Genomic DNA, 20464 nt, shown 5'->3' with positions numbered 1-20464 from the left:
TGCACTGCCGCTGGGAATGTAAGCTGATACAGCCACTGTGAAAAACAGTATGGAGTTTCGTCAAAAATTCAAAATTAGAAATACCATATGATTCAGTTACTCCACCACTGGGTGTTTACTCAAAGGAAAAAAAGAGCACTAATTCAAGAATATATATGTAGCCCTATATTTACAGCAGCATTATTTACAATAACCAAGATATGAAAGCAATCCAAGTGTTCATTGATAAATGAATGGGTAAATATAGTGATATTACTCAGCAATAAAAACAGAATGAGATCTTGCCATTTGTGACAACATATATGGATGTAGAGGGTATTATGGGAAATAAGTCAGACAAACACAAATACCATATGATTTCACCAATATGTGCGATCTAAAAAACAAAACAAATGATCAAATGAAAAAACAAACCAGCCAAAAAAGAGACTTTTAAATACAGAGAACAAACTGGAGGTTGCCAGAGAGGAGCGGGGTGGGGGGATGGGTAAAATGGATAAAGGGAATCAAGAAGTACAAACATTCAGTTATTAAATAAATAATTCAACTGTAATTCCTTTGTTTAGTTCAGTGTTACCAAATAGAAATTTAATGCAAGCCATATCTATAATTTTTACCTTTATAGTAATCATATTAAGAAAAGGAAATAGAAACAGGTGAAATTAATTTCAATGGTGTATCTCATTTTACCCACTATATCCAAAATACCATTTGACATGTGATCAATAAAAACACTAAAGATATTTTACATTTGTCACACTGCCTTCAAAAACATATTTTATATTATTAGCACAGTAAATTCTGACTAGACAATTTCTACTACTGAATAGATGCACATTTAGTTAATTACCCTTAGAATCTCACACAGAAGATTAGATAAGAATTATTTATCCATTGTTTTTGTAGTACATATGAGAAAACTGAGGCCAAGAGAGAAGTGTTATCTCTCATAAGGACTTTTTCCCCCTTGGGATTCTTGTGGGAAAAATAATGGCCTACATTTCATATTATTTGAATAATTTCTGCTAACAATATTTACCTGAGAATTGAATTATTTATTATGAAATACTGGACATGTAAGCCTGCCTTTATTAGAAAAGGTGATTCCTTGAATTGAAGCATATAAAATTGGGAGTTATTTCTCAGAACATGCAGGCAGACGAAACTGGACCCTGCTGCAAAGGTTTTTTTGTTTTCTTTTTCCTCTAGGCTCAGAGCTTTTGGATTACTTGTCAAATTGAAGTAGCACATCTAATTGTGGTATATGTTGTGTATGTTGCCTCTAAAAATTGAAGTAGAAAATTGAAGTAGCACATCCAATTGTGGTATATGTTGTGGTGTACGTTGCCTTCTAAAAACAAAAGAGATCAACTTAGCATTGCCCCTCTTAGCAGGCCATGCTAAGTGGACGGGTAACAAGGAATCCCTCCCTTTTTTAAAAAACTTTTTTAAAAAGTAATCTCTATGTCTAACATGGGGCTTGAAATCATGACCCCAAAAATCAAGGGTCACATGCTCTACCAACAGAGCCAGCCAGGTATCCCCAAGGAACCCTTTAACCATTAAAGTTTTCCATTGAGTATTACCAAGATATGTACCTGCAGTGGCTCCATCTGGACCTGCAACCTGGGCTCCAAGGTGTTTCCGGCCCCCTACACACACACTTACAACCAAGAGAAATGAATTCAAATCCAAGCTCTGCCACTTCCTGATTGAATGACTTTAGACACCACACCTCACCAAATCTTAGTGTCCTCATCAGTTAAAAAAGGACAGTAAGTTCTTCTTTACAAGGTTCAAATGAGAACATACATCTATGTTTTTAAGGGCACATACCACTCACTACCAGTTAAGTCACAGAGCCAACTAGCAGCAGCGCTGGTTGTATCAGTCTAGGCCTAATCAAAAGATAAAAACCACTATACAAAATTAATAAGCTACTAACTTACTAAACTAAAAAAAAATACTAACTATAATATATAAGGAAATTCTTTACAGTACTCTGAGGCTGAGGGAAGGCACCCAAGGAAGGGCAAATTTGGACAGGGCTACAAACTCATTGGAAACAGTGTGATTTAAGCAGAGCAGTTAGCTTAAATTGGTTTGGCCTGGTGGTCTAGAGTTGCTACGTAAGTAGGAGGCAACTCTCCAGAGTGCAGGTGTGGAGCAATCAGCATCCAGTGGTATAGGAATAGAGAGAGAATGGGGACCTTTTAGGTTACCAGCAAGCTTTGCAGGACCAGCCTGCCTCATTGGAACCTCCTAAGGAGCAAGCATATTGTATGGGGGCTGGCGGAGGAAGTAGGCAGCAGCAGCTCCCTTAAAAACCTTCATTCAGCAGGTGGGAAAGGGTGGGAACTACAGAGGGAAGCTGGGGGGTGGAGGGACAGAACGAGTGGGTAGGTGTTCAGGGAAAGACCTAAACTGAGAGACGTGCAGATAAGTTATCTATTGCCAGGCCAGGCAGAGGCTTCAAAGTCATGGAGCGACTATGTACTCTAGATGTGTGGCTGGGTCAGAGACCACACCAGATAGCTCACTCCTCTACTGACCCCCACTTTGCAGCAGTTGGAAACTACAGGAGAGCCCCTTCTTCCTACAGTATCCCTCCAGCACCCTCTACTGAGAAAGTTTAGCAGCTTGATCACTGTAAAGGAGAGATGCTTAAAGGAATTCCATCCATGTTCACTGAATAGGTACTGAGAAGTGTTGGAACTGATAGGCAATAATTTGAAAACACACAGGCGTAGACCAGAAGCTGCATTTTCTAGTCCTTAGTTCACTGCTCTTTCTATTACCCTAAATTTTACTACCAGGATAATTCTAGATAGTTTCTTGAAAACAACACTCACACTGAGAGTTGGTCACTCTCCTTTTAGGTGTGCAAATTGACCCTCTGTAAAGAAATAGAAAAAAAGGCTGAAACTGAGTCTGTTTCTTCATTGAGATAATGGATATTATACATCCTACTTCATAGGTTTGCTGTAAGAATTAAGGAAGACAACATATGTCAAATCCTCAGCACAGGCCTGGGACATAGGAAATAATAGAAATTTGTTTTCTTTCTTTCAGAGGACATAAGGTCAACCATGGCAGCATATTCTTTCCTTTTTCCAAATCTCATCCAGGAGTGAAAGTACACTGTGTGAGGATTTTCACATTATCTATCCTTCTTCATACTCTTTATTCATTGTTACTTAATACCTGTCACATCACTTAATTATTTTCATACCACACTTGTCACTTTAAAGGTTCTTCTCTCCTTCAATTATATATATTTTCCAAATTAAGTACTTATGTTAATGAGATTCCAGATATATCAAGTGGAATCTAGAAATGCTGGGCTATCCAGATTAACTTATTTAGCCTGAATGTCACTCAAATAATGCCCAGGTCAAGATGACTGATGACATCCAGCAGTGACATCACATCCACTAATCTCATCTTTCCATTTTCCTCTCTGAACTTGCTATGGTCAAACACAAACTGCTTGTCAAAATATTCCAAATAATAACCAGATGGTGTGTTCTCACTCCTTTTTAGGACAAGATGCTTAGTCAAGATGCTACATTTAGTTCTGGAAGACCATCTAGGTTGCATAGATATTGAAGTTCACAAAATAGGTCTATACCTAGCTGAAAAGAATAAATTTACAGTTTTCCATACCTTTTTATGAGACACTGGGGAATCAGATCCATGAGTGGTCAAGCTGAAAATAATCTGAAATTATCTGGCACAGTGCTGATCAGTAGAAATTTCTACAATGATGGAAATGTTCTATATCTGTGCAATCCGACATCGTAGCTCTACTAGCCACATGTGGGTACCAAGCATTTGAAATGTGACTAGGATGATTGAGAAACTGAGTTATTAATTTTATTTTATTTATATAGCTATGGGTACCATATTGGACAGTAAATATATATACAGTATGACTTAATGGAAAGAATGTAGAATTTGAAGATTTTAAAAAAGTCCTAATGTCTAAATGCTGGCTACTGTCACTAATTATATAACTTTGGTCAGGTTTTTTTTAATCTTCCCCAAACCTCAGTTGCCTCATTTGTAAACTGTGGAAAATACCAGAACTTCACACAATTGCAGTGATTAGAGAATGACTGTAAAGCATGTAGCCCAGTGTTTAGCAAGCACATAGTAAGAGCCCTTTAAATAATGCCTATTATCAAGCTCCTCGTTTTACAGATGGAGAAACTGAAGCTCCAAAAAGAGAAGAGACTTGTTCATAGTTGTACAGCTGGTTGGAAACACTTTATCAAAAACTAATGATGTATTGTATGGTGACTAACAGAACACAATAAAAAATAAATTTAAAAAATAGCCAGGTGCCAATTTCAGCTTTTTTCACTTTTTTGAATAGATTTTCTTATATATATGAACCCTCCTCATCCCTAAAGAGTGAAGAGTGGTAGCCCAAACTACTCAGCTATAAAAAATGTCTCATATATTTGGAGAAAATGTACCTTGGTGAAGCCTATTTGCTCCTTCCGAAAATTTTCCAGGGGTTTAATCAGCAAATCACTAGCATTGTGTACCTAGAAAGAAGAAAGAACACATAAAACAACTTTCAAATTAGAAAGGATCAGATTCAAGTTTCCTTGTTACTAAGGCATTAGCATGTAATACATCAACCTGCAAGATGCAAACCAACTGGCGTTGTTTTTGTTTTTTTTTTTTTTTCATTGTTGTTACTGTCTTTTTTCCCCATATTGGTCTCTTAAAATCAAATGTTTTTTGAGAGGAAATGAGAGAAGCAACACTGGGGGCATTTCTCTGTAACTTACTAGTAGTCTGATCATTGATAAATATCTATAGCCATGTCCAGAAACAGATACAGGGGGCCTGAAGTATATGTGGAAAAGAGAAAGAGAATGGAAAATGTATGAAAATACCAATTGCACCAAGTACAAACCATTTTACGGGAGGTAAATGAGTTAGCAATAATAGCATCAGGATAAATCCCAGGATAAATTGTTTCTGGTCCTGCCAGGGTATGTCATAAAATTAGAACATTTTCTTCGGAACTTAAGAGCATCTTACAGCATCACAGAGAGCACCGGATCAGGCCTTCAAACTACCTATATTTGCTCCAAAGAGGATAAAAACAGCCTGTTCAAGAATGAAGAATATTGACATTAATATGGTTCTAGAGATATAAAAACACCATTTGCAAACCATATCCCTTGCTCAGCAGGCAAGCAGAGATATACAAAGCTTTGTGTTCATATAATCCTCTTCAAAGATTGCATCTGTCCAAGGCAACAATATACAAATCAATTGTATATTAATGGAGGACCTAAGAGACTACATCTAAAGGGCTGGATTTTAGGACCCATTCCATTAATTTTGATATAAGATAGGGAAATGAGGTAGTGCCTTTCTTGTCAAAAGAGACAAAGTCTCAGTAAGACAAGATATAGCTTCATAAAAAAAAAAAAAAGTAGAAAAAAAGAGTAGAAAGCCAGTTTTGACCAGTCCTATATTCTCCAGATTAAGAAGCAGTTTATAAACTACTACCAAAATGCATGGCAAGTTGGGGCATTAGTACATATTTTTAATCTGTGTCCTGCAGGTACTTTGGGTCTCCTGTTTTTTGTCCAGGAGTGAAAAGAGTTCAACCAAATGGCCAAACTCCCATCTAATCAAAGCTCTACCAGTACCCCTAGTACCAAAAATAAGGACAGCAGTGATTCTCCTTGATCAAAACTAAGAATTAATCTATTAAAAGTACTAACCCAATTGAGGAAGGCATGTGATAGGGTGAGCATTGGGTATTATACACAACTAATGAATCACTGAACATGACATCAGAAACTAATGATGTACTATTTGTTGGCTAACAGAATTTAAATTTTAAAGTACTAACCCATCTCTCTCACCCAACACAATCTACAGTTCTATGTACTGTGAGTTACATGATATCAACTTTGTGTATGTACTTAGAAACAAATTATGTCACTAGTGTCATAGATCCAGTACAGAAAAGTCATTTTACTTCTCTCCTTTTGTAAAAGCTTTAAAACATGGCCACGGAATTTGTGACACTTCCCCTGTTGAGAGGTGAGGTCTCTGTCCCCTCCACCTTTAATATGAGTGGGTTTATTACTTCTTTGAACCAGTGGAGTATAGCAGAAGTGACACTATGTGACTTCTCAGACTAGGGTCATAAAAGGCCAACAACTTCCACCTGATTATCTTGTAACACTCACTCTGGGGAGCCCTGAGTCACTCTATAAGAAGTTAGACTCCCCTGAGACTACTAACCTAGAGAGGCCAAATACACACTTGCTAGTCAAAAGTCCAGCTGAGCCCAGCCTTCCAGCCATTCCACTAAGACACCTGATAGGTGAGCAAAGCTGCTTTGGACTCTCCACTTCAACCAGCCTCCCAGGTGTATGCTACCACATGAAGCAGAAAAATTACCCAGCTATCCCCTGCCTGAATTCCTGACCCACAACATAATGAGATGAAATTAAATGGTTTGTTTAAGCCACTATATTTTGGAATAGGTTGTTATGCAGCAACAGATACTTAGAAAAACATTTTCCACTTTCACAAAGGTGACACAAAAAGTGATGACCTGGGACACACTGAGGAAGTTTAGCTTTGACTACGAAGTGAACATACCATTTCTCAGGAGAATAGTATCTCTCAAACTTACATATGGACTTTCAGCTGAGCCCTTGCATACACAGGCAGCCCAAGGATGGCACAGTTGCCAGTTTTTATGCTTCAAAGAGAATTTTCTTCTATAAGCGGGTGTGCCAGCCACTGCTTATGAGGGGTCCATAAAGCCATTAAAGCTTTTTGAATGTTTGGCCCTGTCTCTGTCTAGAAAACTAGTACATGATTCACTGAAATTGGAGACCATAGTACTCCCTTGATCACATTGATTATAATATTACTCCCAGTCTCCAACAACTCAAATAGATACTCTGAGCATTTACTCTCTTTGACACTCATTGGTTATTATAATACTTTATGCCAGAACACAGAGCTAGAGATATAGGAAAACATCACACTGAAGCTTGGCTTGTTTTTGTTTTTTTCATTTTATTTTATCCTTAAATCCCTTAGAAGTCTAGCAACTATTCAAAAAAGAACTTTTAATTAAACATGATATTTATTCCCCTTTCTGATCACTGAATCCATTCCATAAGCTCTCTAGCAGAAAAGCTCCTACCTGCTATCTCAGGGTAGAACCCCCAGCATGATAAGCGACACTCTAAACATATTAGTAAGTTTAGCTAATCAGGTAACTATTGCATGAATCCCATTTAACACTAGATAGTCATTTAGCAGATTAGAGTTGGTACTCAATCCAGCACGTTAGGACTGTTCACAAATCTTTCATAGTTAACTAATTACCAAAAGGAGTCTTTGAGGATATACTGCTTGAAACAATATGGTTCTCTTTAGGTCATTCTCCACAGTCCTCAAAGACAGAACTTGCACATTGCTAATAGGATTCCCTTCAGAGTCAGAAAGTCAAGCCAAAAGTTAATCAAACAGGAAGTCTGTTATCCAGACTTTCCAAGGCCATCTTCTGAGGTGATACAATATCCCTAGGATACTATTTAAGAACATCATAGTTGGAATGCCCCCCCTCAATTCTTTCCTCCATAATTGCTTCCACAATTTAAGTTCATTTACAGGAATGACTAGACATTTGCAATTATTACAGGCTAGAGCTGTGAACTTACTTCCTATTCTTAAGCTTCTTTTGGTCTCTTCTTAAAGAAAGGATAAAAAGCTGTTTAACACCTCCCAGATTATCCATGGTGGGATTAGAAGTCTTTTTACCACAGTTCTAGAAAAAGGGAGAGGTGCAGTCAAGCAATGAATTCCTGGCATGTTGTGAAAGGCCCTCATTGAGCCTAACCTTTACGGCATTCCTAGAATTAAATGGGAAATGGAGAGCCAACACTCAATACATGATTGAAGAGTTGTGGGGACAAAAAGGCATGATATAATTCTCTCCAATATACCTTCTGCTCCCCTCTCTCTTTCTTCTTCTTCTGGAATCCCAATTATTCTAATGTTGTTTCGTCTTATGGTGTCACTTATCTCTCGAATTCTCCCCTCGTGGTCCAGTAGCTGTTTGTCCCTCTTTTGCTCAGCTTCTTTATTCTCTGTCATTTGGTCTTCTATATCACTAATTCTTTCTTCTGCCTCATTTATCCTAGCAGTGAGAGCCTCCATTTTTGATTGCACCTCATTATAGCTTTTTTGATTTCAACTTGGTTAGATTTTAGTTCTTTTATTTCTCCAGAAAGGGCTTTTATATCTCTCGAGAGGGTTTCTCTAATATCTTCCATGCCTTTTTCGAGCCCGGCTAGAACCTTGAGAATTGTCATTCTGAACTCTAGATCTGACATATTACCGATGTCTGTATTGATTAGTTCCCTAGCCTTCAGTACTGCCTCTTGTTCTTTTTTTTGTGTTGAATTTTTACGTCTTGTCATTATTGGGGAGAATTTCCCCAATATGGCAAAGGGAACGAGCATCAAAATTCAGGAGGTTCAGAGAACGCCCCTCAAAATCAATAAGAATAGGCCCACACCCCGTCACCTAATAGTAAAATTTACAAGTCTCAGTGACAAAGAGAAAATCCTGAAAGCAGCCCGGGAAAAGAAGTCTGTAACATACAATGGTAAAAATATTAGATTGGCAGCTGACTTATCCACAGAGACCTGGCAGGCCAGAAAGAGCTGGCATGATATTTTCAGAGCACTAAACGAGAAAAACATGCAGCCCAGAATACTATATCCAGCTAGGCTATCATTGAAAAGAGAAGGAGAGATTAAAAGCTTCCAGGACAAACAACAACTGAAAGAATTTGCAAATACCAAACCAGCTCTACAGGAAATATTGAAAGGGGTCCTCTAAGCAAAGAGAGAGCCTACAAGTGGTAGATCAGAAAGGAACAGAGACCATATACAGTAACAGTCACCTTACAGGCAATACAATGGCACTAAATTCATAGCTCTCAATAGTTACCCTGAATGTGAATGGGCTAAATGACCCTGTCAAAAGACACAGGGTATCAGAATGGATAAAAAAACAAAACCCATCTATATGTTGCCTCCAAGAAACACATTTTAAGCCCGAAGACACCTCCAGATTTAAAGTGAGGGGGTGGAAAAGAATTTACCATGCTAATGGACATCAGAAGAAAGCAGGAGTGGCAATCCTTATATCAGATCAATTAGATTTTAAGCCAAAGATTATAATAAGAGATGAGGAAGGACACTATATCATACTCAAAGGGTCTGTCCAACAAGAAGATTTAACAATTTTAAATATCTATGCCCCCAATGTGGGAGCAGCCAACTATATAAAGCAATTAATAACAAAATCAAAGAAACACATCAACAATAATACAATAATAGTAGGGGACTTTAACACTCCCCTCACTGAAATGGACAGGTCATCCAAGCAAAAGATCAGCAAGGAAATAAAGGCCTTAAACGACACACTGGACCAGATGGACATCACAGATATATTCCGAATATTTCATCCCAAAGCAACAGAATACACATTCTTCTCTAGTGCACATGGAACATTCTCCAGAATAGATCACATCCTCGGTCCTAAATCAGGACTCAACCGGTATCAAAAGATTGGGATCATTCCCTGCATATTTTCAGACCACAATGCTCTAAAGCTAGAACTCAACCACAAAAGGAAGTTTGGAAAGAACCCAAATACATGGAGACTAAACAGTATCCTTCTAAAGAATGAATGGGTCAACCGGGAAATTAAAGAAGAATTGAAAAAAATCATGGAAACAAATGATAATGAAAATACAACGGTTCAAAATCTGTGGGACACAACAAAGGCGGTCCTGAGAGGAAAATATATAGCGGTACAAGCCTTTCTCAAGAAACAAGAAAGGTCTCAGGTACACAACCTAACCCTACACCTAAAGGAGCTGGAGAAAGAACAAGAAAGAAACCCTAAGCCCAGCAGGAGAAGAGAAATCATAAAGATCAGAGCAGAAATCAATGAAATAGAAACCAAAAAAACAATAGAACAAATCAACGAAACTAGGAGCTGGTTCTTTGAAAGAATTAATAAAATTGATAAACCCCTGGCCCGACTTATCAAAAAGAAAAGAGAAAGGACCCAAATAAATAAAATCATGAATGAAAGAGGAGAGATCACAACTAACACCAAAGAAATACAAACTATTATAAGAACATACTATGAGCAACTCTACGGCAATAAATTTGACAATCTGGAAGAAATGGATGCATTCCTAGAAACATATAAACTACCACAACTGAACCAGGAAGAAATAGAAAGCCTGAACAGACCCATAACCAGTAAGGAGATTGAAACAGTCATTAAAAATCTGCAAACAAACAAAAGCCCAGGGCCAGACAGCTTCCCGGGGGAATTCTACCAAACATTTAAAGAAGAACTAATTCCTATTCTCCTGAAACTGTTCCAAAAAATAGAAATGGAAGGAAAACTTCCAAACTCATTTTATGAGGCCAGCATCACCTTGATCCCAAAACCAGACAAGGATCCCACCAAAAAAGAGAGCTATAGACCGATATCCTTGATGAACACAGATGCGAAAATACTCAACAAAATACTAGCCAATAGGATTCTAGAGTACATTAAAAAGATTATTCACCACGACCAAGTGGGATTTATTCCAGGGCTGCAAGGTTGGTTCAACATCCGCAAATCAGTCAATGTGATACAACACATCAATAAAATAAAGAACAAGAACCATATGATACTCTCAATAGATGCTGAAAAAGCATTTGACAAAGTACAGCATCCCTTCCTGATCAAAACTCTTCAAAGTGTAGGGATAGAGGGCACATACCTCAATATCATCAAAGCCATCTATGAAAAACCCACCGCAAATATCATTCTCAATGGAGCAAAACTGAAAGCTTTTCCGCTAAGGTCAGGAACACGGCAGGGATGTCCATTATCACCACTGCTATTCAACATAGTACTAGAGTTACTAGCCTCAGCAATCAGACAACAAAAGGAAATTAAAGGCATCCAAATCGACAAAGAAGAAGTCAAATTATCACTCTTCGCAGATGATATGATACTATATGTGGAAAACCCAAAAGACTCCACTCCAAAACTTCTAGAACTTGTGTAGGAGTTCCGTAAAGTGTCAGGATATAAAATCAATGCACAGAAATCAGTTGCATTTCTCTACACCAACAACAAGACAGAAGAAAGAGAAATTAAGGAGTCCATCCCATTTACAATTGCACCCCAAACCATAAGATACCTAGGAATAAACCTAACCAAAGGGGCACAGAATCTATACTCAGAAAACTATAAAGTACTCATGAAAGAAATGGAGGAAGACACAATGAAATGGAAAAATGTTCCATGCTCCGGATTGGAAGAATAAATATTGTGAAAATGTCTATGCTACCTAAAGCAATCAACACATTTAATGCAATTCCTATCAAAGTACCATCCATCTTTTTCAAAGAAATGGAACAAATAAATCTAAAATTTATATGGAACCAGAAAAGACCTCGAATAGCCAAAGGGATATTGAAAAAGAAAGCCAACGTTGGTGGCATCACAATTCCGGACTTCAAGCTCTATTACAAAGCTGTCATCATCAAGACAGCATGGTACTGGCACAAAAACAGACACATAGATCAATGGAACAGAATAGAGAGCCCAGAAATAGACCCTCAAATCTATGGTCAACTAATCTTCGACAAAGCAGGAAAGAATGTCCAATGGAAAAAAGACAGCCTCTTCAATAAATGGTGCTGGGGAAACTGGACAGCCACATGCAGAAAAATGAAATTGGACCATTTCCTTACACCACACACAAAAATAGACTCAAAATGGATGAAAGACCTCAATGTACGAAAGGAATCCATCAAAATCCTTGAGGAGAATACGGGCAGCAACCTCTTCGACCTCTGCCGCAGCAACATCTTCCTTGGAACAATGCAAAAGGCAAGGGAAGCAAGGGAAAAAATGAACTATTGGGATTTCATCAAGATAAAAAGCTTTTGCACAGCAAAGGAAACAGTTAACAAAATCAAAAGACAACTGACAGAATGGGAGAAGATATTTGCAAACGACATATCAGATAAAGGACTAGTGTCCAGAATCTATAAAGAACTTAGCAAACTCAACATCCAAAGAACAAATAATCCAATCAAGAAGTGGGCAGAGGACATGAACAGACATTTCTGCAAAGAAGACATCCAGATGGCGAACAGACACATGAAAAAGTGCTCCATATCACTGGGCATCAGGGAAATACAAATCAAAACCACAATGAGATATCACCTCACACCAGTCAGAATGGCTAAAATCAACAAGTCAGGAAATGACAGATGCTGGCGAGGATGCGGAGAAAGGGGAACCCTCCTACACTGGTGGGAATGCAAGCTGGTGCAGCCACTCTGGAAAACAGCATGGAGGTTCCTCAAAATGTTGAAAATAGAACTGCCCTATGACCCGGCAATTGCACTATTGGGTATTTACCCTAAAGATACAAATGTAGTGATCCAAAGGGGCACATGCACCCGAATGTTTATAGCAGCAATGTCCACAATAGCCAAACTATGGAAAGAACCTAGATGTCCATCAACAGATGAATGGATCAAGAAGATGTGGTATATATACACAATGGAATACTATGCAGCCATCAAAAGAAATGAAATCTTGCCATTTGCAACAACATGGATGGAGCTAGAGCGTATCATGCTTAGCGAAATAAGTCAAGCAGAGAAAGACAACTATCATATGATCTCCCTGATATGAGGAAGTGGTGATGCAACATGGAGGCTTAAGTGGGTAGAAGAAGAATAAATGAAACAAGATGGGATTGGGAGGGAGACAAACCATAAGTGACTCTTAATCTCACAAAACAAACTGTGGGTTGCTGGGGGGAGGGGGTTTGGGAGAAGGGGGTGGGTTTATGGACATTGGGGAGGGTATGTGATTTGGTGAGTGCTGTGAAGTGTGTAAACCTGGTGATTCACAGACCTGTACCCCTGGGGATAAAAATATATGTTTATAAAAAATAAAAAAATAAATAAAATTAAAATTTAAAAAAAAAGGCATGATATAATGAAAGACAGAAGAAAATGAGTCAATCCTGTGGAAAAGAGCCAGCAAGAAGGGTGAGAAAAACTATCTTAAGAGATGAGTCCTACTTTATTATTTTAGAGCTTTGTAATTGGATAAATAAAAGAGATCAAGAAACAACGAGAGCTAAAGAGAAGTACAGTTAAGATTTCTAGTGGTATATGAATGAAATGCAGTTGAATGCCTTTGAGATCAACATTGGCAGTAGTCCACAAACTCTTCAAGCAGAAGAAAACATTTAGTAGAGTACAGATTAGCTATGGAGACCATCTACCAGACTCCAGGGAAATTACCCATATTGGTCTCTCATTAATATTCTTAGAAGCAAGTCTCTTAATCTAAGAAAATCCCCAAGTCAAATTTCCATAAGCAGAATCTTGGGAGTAACAAAAGTAAACTACAAACAACACTCACTGAATAAGTGTTTTTTGCTATTCATAGAACATTTTCATATTCATTATATCATTTGGAGTTCTTATAACAACCTTAGGAGGTGGGAATTATTTTCCTCATTATACATACGGAAAAAGAGAGAAAATGAAATACCATAATTAATTTGAAATTAACAATTAGTGGCACTGCCATTGTAGCACCCAAGTCTCTACATCCCCTACCTTCAAGTCCTGCCTTCAATCCCACTTCTCTAGGAGCCTAGTTGATATGATAGCAGTATTCTTGGAAGCCAGTATCACACTGTTGAAAAGGATGAGTAATAACAGATGAAAGAACTCTGGCTATTGAATAGGCTTAACAAAACTGAACTGCCCACAGGAAGTCATCCTATTAAGAAAGGGAAGATAGAATTCTCATCGCCCTCTACAAAGTTCCATCATTACCCTCACAACCCTAGTAAAAATAAATATTGACCAATTTAGGTTAACTTCTAGATTTAGTCCAAACAGGTCTGGGGTGGGGCCAAAGACCTGCATTTCTAACAATTTCCCAGGTGACACTGGTGCTGCTTGTCTGGGGACCACACAAAAAGATTATTTTTAAAACTGATAAAATAGAATTCACAAAAATGAAATACTTAGGAATATATCTAACAAAATATGTACAAGATCTATGTAAGGAAACTACAAAACAGATGAAAGAAGTCAAAGAAGGGTTAAATAAATGGAGAGATAACCCATGTTCATAAATATGAAGACAATATTCTTAGGATGTCAGCTTATCCCAACTTGTTCTATAGATTGAATATAATCCTGATAAAAATCCCAGCAATTTATTTTGTGGGTACTGACAAACTGATTCTGAAGTTTATATGTAACATTAAGTCTTACTACAAAGCTACAGTAATCAAAACAGAAGAAAGGGATTATGTGAAATCTCTCTATACATTCCAATCAGTGTTTTTGTAAAACTAAAAGTGCTCTAAAAAATGTCAATTATTTTAAGAAATAGAATTTAAATATAAGGAAAAGTCTTCACACAGATTTAAATAAAACAATTATATGTCAAATATAAATAAAGCTTTCTAAAAGCAGAGAAACAGATAAATAAATGAATAATTTAAAGAATTAAGGGCCACAATTTCTTTCTACATGTTCAATAGCTCGGTTTAATGTCTTTCAAACCACTTGTCCCTGATATGAACAGGAATGGAATTTCCACACTAATTTCTCTCTACCTAATGCTAAACTCCCAGGGTAAATCTTGAAATAGAATAATCAGATCTATTTCCTAAATATTTTTATTGTTCTAAACAGCCATGAGACAGAAACTAAAACAATAGACTATTAATCCAATGAATGAGGACAGAAAAATCTCCCATATCAGCCAAGACATCAGTTCAAGATCCAGTGTTAGAGACCTACCATCATCATCCTCTCATTTTCTACTTCGTTGAGCAATTCGGCAAATTCCTTGAAGGATTCAGCTAGGACAGAATAAAAATAAACCAAATTAATCAGAGTACTTGGTAGGGAAGTGGGCAGAGATCAGTGCTACAAGGTGGACACTAGGGGAAGGCATCAAACCTAAGGCCAATAGGAGAATGTGTTCAATGCATGTTGAATATTACTTTTCTTTTCTTTATTCTTCCTTCCTTCTATTTTTAATGTTTTGAGGAACCTCCATTCTATTTTTTCCACAGTAGCTGCACCAATTTGCATTTCTACCAACAGTGTACAAATGTTCCTTTTTCTCCACATCCTCACCAGCATTTGTCATCTCTTTTTGATGAAAGCCATTCTAACTGAGGGACATTGTGGCTTTAATTGCATTTCCCTTACGTTTACTGATGTTAATCAAGTTTCATGTACCTCTTGGCTATTTCAGTATCTTCTTTGGAAAAATATCAATTCAAATCTTTTGCCCATTTTTATTTACTTTTTTTTTGTTTGTTTTGCTATTGAGTTGTCAGAGTTGTTTATATTGAGTTTGTCAGAGTTGGCTATTAACCCTTACCAGATACATGATTTGTAAATATTTTCTCCCATTCCTTAGGTTTCCTTTTCATTTTGTTGATTTTTTTCCTTGACTGTGCACAAGAATTTTAGTTTGATATAATCCCTCTTGTTAATTTTTTTTAATGTTGTTGCTTTTCCTTTGGTGTTATATCAAAAAAGCTGTCAAGACCCAATCAAGAAGATTTTTCCCCATGTTTTCTTCTAGGAATTTTATGGTTTCAGGTCTTACATTTAAGTCTAATCCATTTCAAGTTAACTTTTGTGAACAGTGTAAGATTAGGATCTACTATCATTCTTTCACATGTGAATATTCACATGTGAATAGCTTTCCCAGCACTAGACTGTCTTATCCCATTATATACATCTCTGAGATACATAGATATACAGATAAAATATTAATACACACTCATACCATATCTTCTTTACCCATTCATCTATCAAAGGACACTTGGGCTGCTTCCACAATTAGGCTATGGAAAATAATGCTGCTATAAACATAGAGGTGCATATAACCCTTTGAATTAATGTTTTCATATTTTAGAGGCAGATATCCAGTAGCACAATTATTGGATTGTAGGGTAGTTCTATTTTTAATTTGAGGGGGAACCTCCATATTGTTTTCTACAGTGGTTGTACCAATCTGCATTCCCACCAATAATGCAAAAGGTTTCCTCTTTCTCCATACCTCATAAACACATTTTTCTTGTATTTTTTATTTTAGTCATTCTGACAGGAGTGAAATGATATTTCATTTTAGTTTTGATTTGCATTTTCATGATAATGACTGATGTTGAGCAACTTTTCATATGTTTGTTGACCATATTTATGTCTTCTTTGGAAAAATGTCTGTTCATATCTTCTGCCCATTTTTTATTGGATTATTTGTTCTTTGGGCATTGAATTGTGGTAGTTCTTTATATAGTTTGGATATTAACCATTTATTGGATATCCCATTTACAAATATCCTCTTACATTTGGTGGGTTGCCTTTTAGTTTTGTTGATTATTTCCTTCTTTGTGCCGAAACTTATTTTAGTGTAGTCCTGATAGTTTATTTTTGCTTTTATTTACCTTGTCTCAGGGCACATATCTAGAAAAATGTTGCTACAGCTGATGTCAAGAGATATTGCTATCTGTGCTCTCTTTAATGGTTTTTATGGTTTCAGGTCCTACATTTAGGTCTTTACTCCAAATTGAGTTTGTTTTTTGTGTATGGTGAAAGAAAGTAGTCCATTTTCATTCTTTTGCATGTTGCTGTCCAGTATTGGACATTCTTCCTCTTTTGTCAAAGATTAACTGACCATATAATAATGGGTTAATTTCTGAGTTTTCTGTTCTGTTCCATTGACCTATGTTTCTATTTCTATGCCAGTATCATACTGTGCTGATTACTATAGCTTTGAAATATAAATTGAAATCTGAAATTTCAATATCTCCAGTTTTGTTTTTCTTTTTCAAGATTGTTTTTTGTGATTCCATACAAATTTTAAGATTGTTTGTTCTAGCTCTGTGAAAAATGCTGTTGGTATTTTGATAAGGATTGCATTAAATCTGTAGATTGCTTTGTGTAGTATAAACATTTTAACAATATTTGTTCTTCAAACACATCAACATGAAATGGTCTTCCATTTATTTACATTGTCTTCAATTTCTTTCATAGTATAGGACTTTAGTTTTATAGTTTTCATAGTATAGGTCTTTCACCTCCTTAGTTAAGTTTATTCTTTGATATTGTATTGTTTATGGTGCAACTGTGAATGGGATCGATTCCCTCATTTCTCTTTCTGCTGTTTCATTATTAATGTACAGGAATGCAACAGATTTCTGTACATTTACCTTGCATCCTGCAGCTTTACTGAATTAATTTATCAGTTTTAGTAGTTTTTTGGTGGAGTCTTTAGTGTCTTCTATATAGAGTATCATGTCATCTGAAAATAGTGACATTTTTACTTCTTCCTTACCAATTTGGATACCTTTTATTTCTTTAGATTGTCTAATTGCTGTGGCTAAGACTTCAATACCACATTGAATAAAAGTGGTGAGTGATCATCCTTGTCTTCTTCCTGACCTTAAGGGGAAAGTTCTCAGTTTTTCAACAGGTATGATATTGGTTATACAGTTTTCATATAAGGCCTTTATTATGTTGAGGTATGTTCCCTCTACACCTGTCTTGCAAAGGGATTTTATCATGAATGGATATTGTACTCTGTCAAATGCTTTTTCTATATCTATTGAAATGATATAGAAATGATATCCTTTCTCCTATTGATGTGATGTATCACATTGATTGCTTTACAAATATTGAACCACCTTGAATCCCACAAATAAATCCCACTTAATCATGGTGTATGATTTTTTAATATATTGTTTGATTTGGCTTGCTCATATTTTGTTAAGGATTTTTACATCTATATTCATGAGAGATATTGGCCTATAGTTCTCTTTTTTGTGGTATCTTTATCTGGTTTTGGTATATGGGTTATACTGGCCTCACAGAATAAAGTTTTCCTTCTACTTGCATTTTTTGGAATAGTTTGAGAAAAAAAGGCTTTAGCTCTTCTTTAAATATTAGATAGAATTCACCTGTGAATTCTGATCCTGGCCTTTTGTTTTTGAGAGTTGTCAAATGGTTTTACTGCATCAATTGAAATGATCATTGATTTTCCTTTCATTCTATTAATGTAATATATAAAATTTATTGATCTGCATTTGTTGAACCATCTTTGCACCCCAGGGATAAATCCTACTTGATCCTGGTATATGCTTCTTCCAATGTGCTTCTGAATTCTGCTTTCTAATGTTTTGGTGAGAATTTTTACATCTGTATTTATCAGGAATATTGGCCTGTGGTTTTCCATGAGTTCTTTCATAGCTAGAATTTAATTTAATCTTCACAGACATCATCACCACAGACATCCTTAGGAGTAGCTAGGGTTTCACTCCTTTCATAGACAAGCAAAATGATTAGGTGAGGGGCAATGGGTTTGCTGTATTAAAAAAAAAAAAAAGCAGAGCTAAAATCGTGAGACCTGAGTATGAATCTCTGCTCTGCTACTTAAAAACCTAGAAAAATTTCTCAAATTAACCCTTCCATGTCTCAACTTCTCCATCTGAAAAATGAAGCTATTAGTAATTGTTACATCAGAGACATTATGGAGATATAATTGAATAATGAGTTGCCAACAGATTTTATAAAGGTTGAGTGTTTTTTCTTGTTTTTAGAAGCACTATGGCTGATTAAAAAGCACATACTATCTATGACCTTTGACAAGTTACTCAAATTCCCTGAGACCAAATTTACTTGCCTAGAAATAGTAATTCCTATCTCACAGGGTTATTTGATGATGAAACAAGATAACATCAAGTACAGGTCCCAGAACATGCGATAGTGATTCAATAAATGTTAGTTCTGTTCCCTCTTTGATTTAAGGTCGTGATACTTGACACTGGCTAAATATTAGAATTATCTGGGAAGCTTAGATACCATTGCCACGGCACCCTCATTGAGACAACTTAAGCTCAGATTCACTTGTTAAATGTCATATAGCTTGACTGATACAATACAATTGCAGTGGTGAACACTCAGAAGCTAAGTCAGAAAATAAAACTTAATTACCCAAGAGTATATTCTTATATTGAAATAACACAAAAATGAATGAACAGGACAAAATAACGATAATAAAACTATATTGTGTGGTACAGAGAGCAGTAAGACCCAGGTACTCTTTTGTTTCTTTTTTGTGTTGTTGTTATTATTATATTTAACTACCAGCCTTCAGACCTAATTTTATCAGAATTTGGATATTAGCTCCAAAAACAAAAACAAGGTAAACATCTTGTTCTATAGTAACAGAATGAACTCAGATGGTCTTGTCTTCATGCAATGCTTCAAACCTTGAGGAACTATCCAGTCTATGCTAACACTCTTCCAGTGAGAGTAGTGATGACCAACTTGTCGTCTTGTGCCAAGGACCGTCACAGTTATTAAACTGGAAGCCCCTTGTTCTAGGAAATCCCCAAGCCCTAGTTTGCCAAGTACTGTAAGTCACCTAAATGACAGGACTCACTTTTTCCTAAGGCAGGCCATTCCTTGCTTTCAGGATGTCTTTATTTAAATCTCTTTCCTTAATATTAAAATAAATTCCAACTCCCTGCATTCTAATTTTGTTTTTCCTCAGGTTCCTGAAGAGTTTTTGTGGGATTATAGATAAGAAGGGCATGTGACATGATAGAACATCTATTATTAGGGTGATAGATATAGAGAATTCTAGTTTAGGGGACAGCTTAGTGAAATAAAAAAAAGCATGACTTAGAGAGAGAATTAGACTTGCAGCCACATTTTATCATCTTCTTGCTGTACAACTTTTGATAAGTAACTTAACTGAGTTCATTTGCCTCACTTGTCAAAGAGGCATATCTATCTGAGAGTGCTGTTATAAAAACTAAAAGGTAAATCCAAAGTGCCAACACACAGTAGGCAATAAACCTAATCCCTTCTCCCCCCTCCCAACTTTCTACTCTTCTACTGCCTGTTCTGCCACCTACTGGCAAGGTGAGTGGGCAAGTAACTTCTTGGACTTCATGGTCTTCACATATAAAAAGAAAGATGAGTTAAATAGTCTTTAGTGTCCTTTCAAATTCTGGTAACTATTATTTTAAAGTTCACAACTTCTCACCAGAAACAGGAAGTATATTCTCAAATGGTATCTGAATTAAAGAAAACATACTGAAAGCTTAGAAAATAAATATATTCATATTAATATTTTTTAATCAAAAATAGATTTCCCCTCCCAAGAGAACTGGACAACTAATCCAGAACCCCTAGTACCAAAGAAACTAAGTTCTAGGTCAATACAGGACACCAATGACATTCTTTTCTTCTAAGAATCAAGCTGCTGCACACACACAGGAAGGTCACCTTTGTAAAGA

The 20464-nt window shown here is 36.5% G+C and overlaps 1 protein-coding gene across 13 annotated transcripts in view; it reads right to left on the bottom strand.

The window, feature by feature from the left end:
• Window positions 1-20464, bottom strand: part of OPHN1 (oligophrenin 1) — a 559221-nt gene that overhangs the window by 347408 nt on the left and 191349 nt on the right. For 12 of the 13 annotated variants that reach the window (XM_082716849.1, XM_082716844.1, XM_082716848.1 and 9 more), the window contains 2 exons: window positions 14943-15004; window positions 4482-4553 (listed from right to left, as the gene is read on the bottom strand). In XM_082716849.1, the coding sequence (XP_082572975.1) occupies window positions 4482-4553; window positions 14943-15004 (134 nt within the window). The remainder of the gene's footprint in view (window positions 1-4481; window positions 4554-14942; window positions 15005-20464) is intronic. The other variant, XM_082716843.1, reaches the window with a different exon arrangement.

This window comes from Mustela nivalis, assembly GCF_964662115.1.
Source record: "Mustela nivalis genome assembly, chromosome: X".
Taxonomy (NCBI): Eukaryota; Metazoa; Chordata; class Mammalia; order Carnivora; family Mustelidae; genus Mustela; species Mustela nivalis.
The sequence above is the reverse complement of the archived record's forward strand: the minus strand, read 5'-3'. Positions and strand labels throughout refer to the sequence as shown.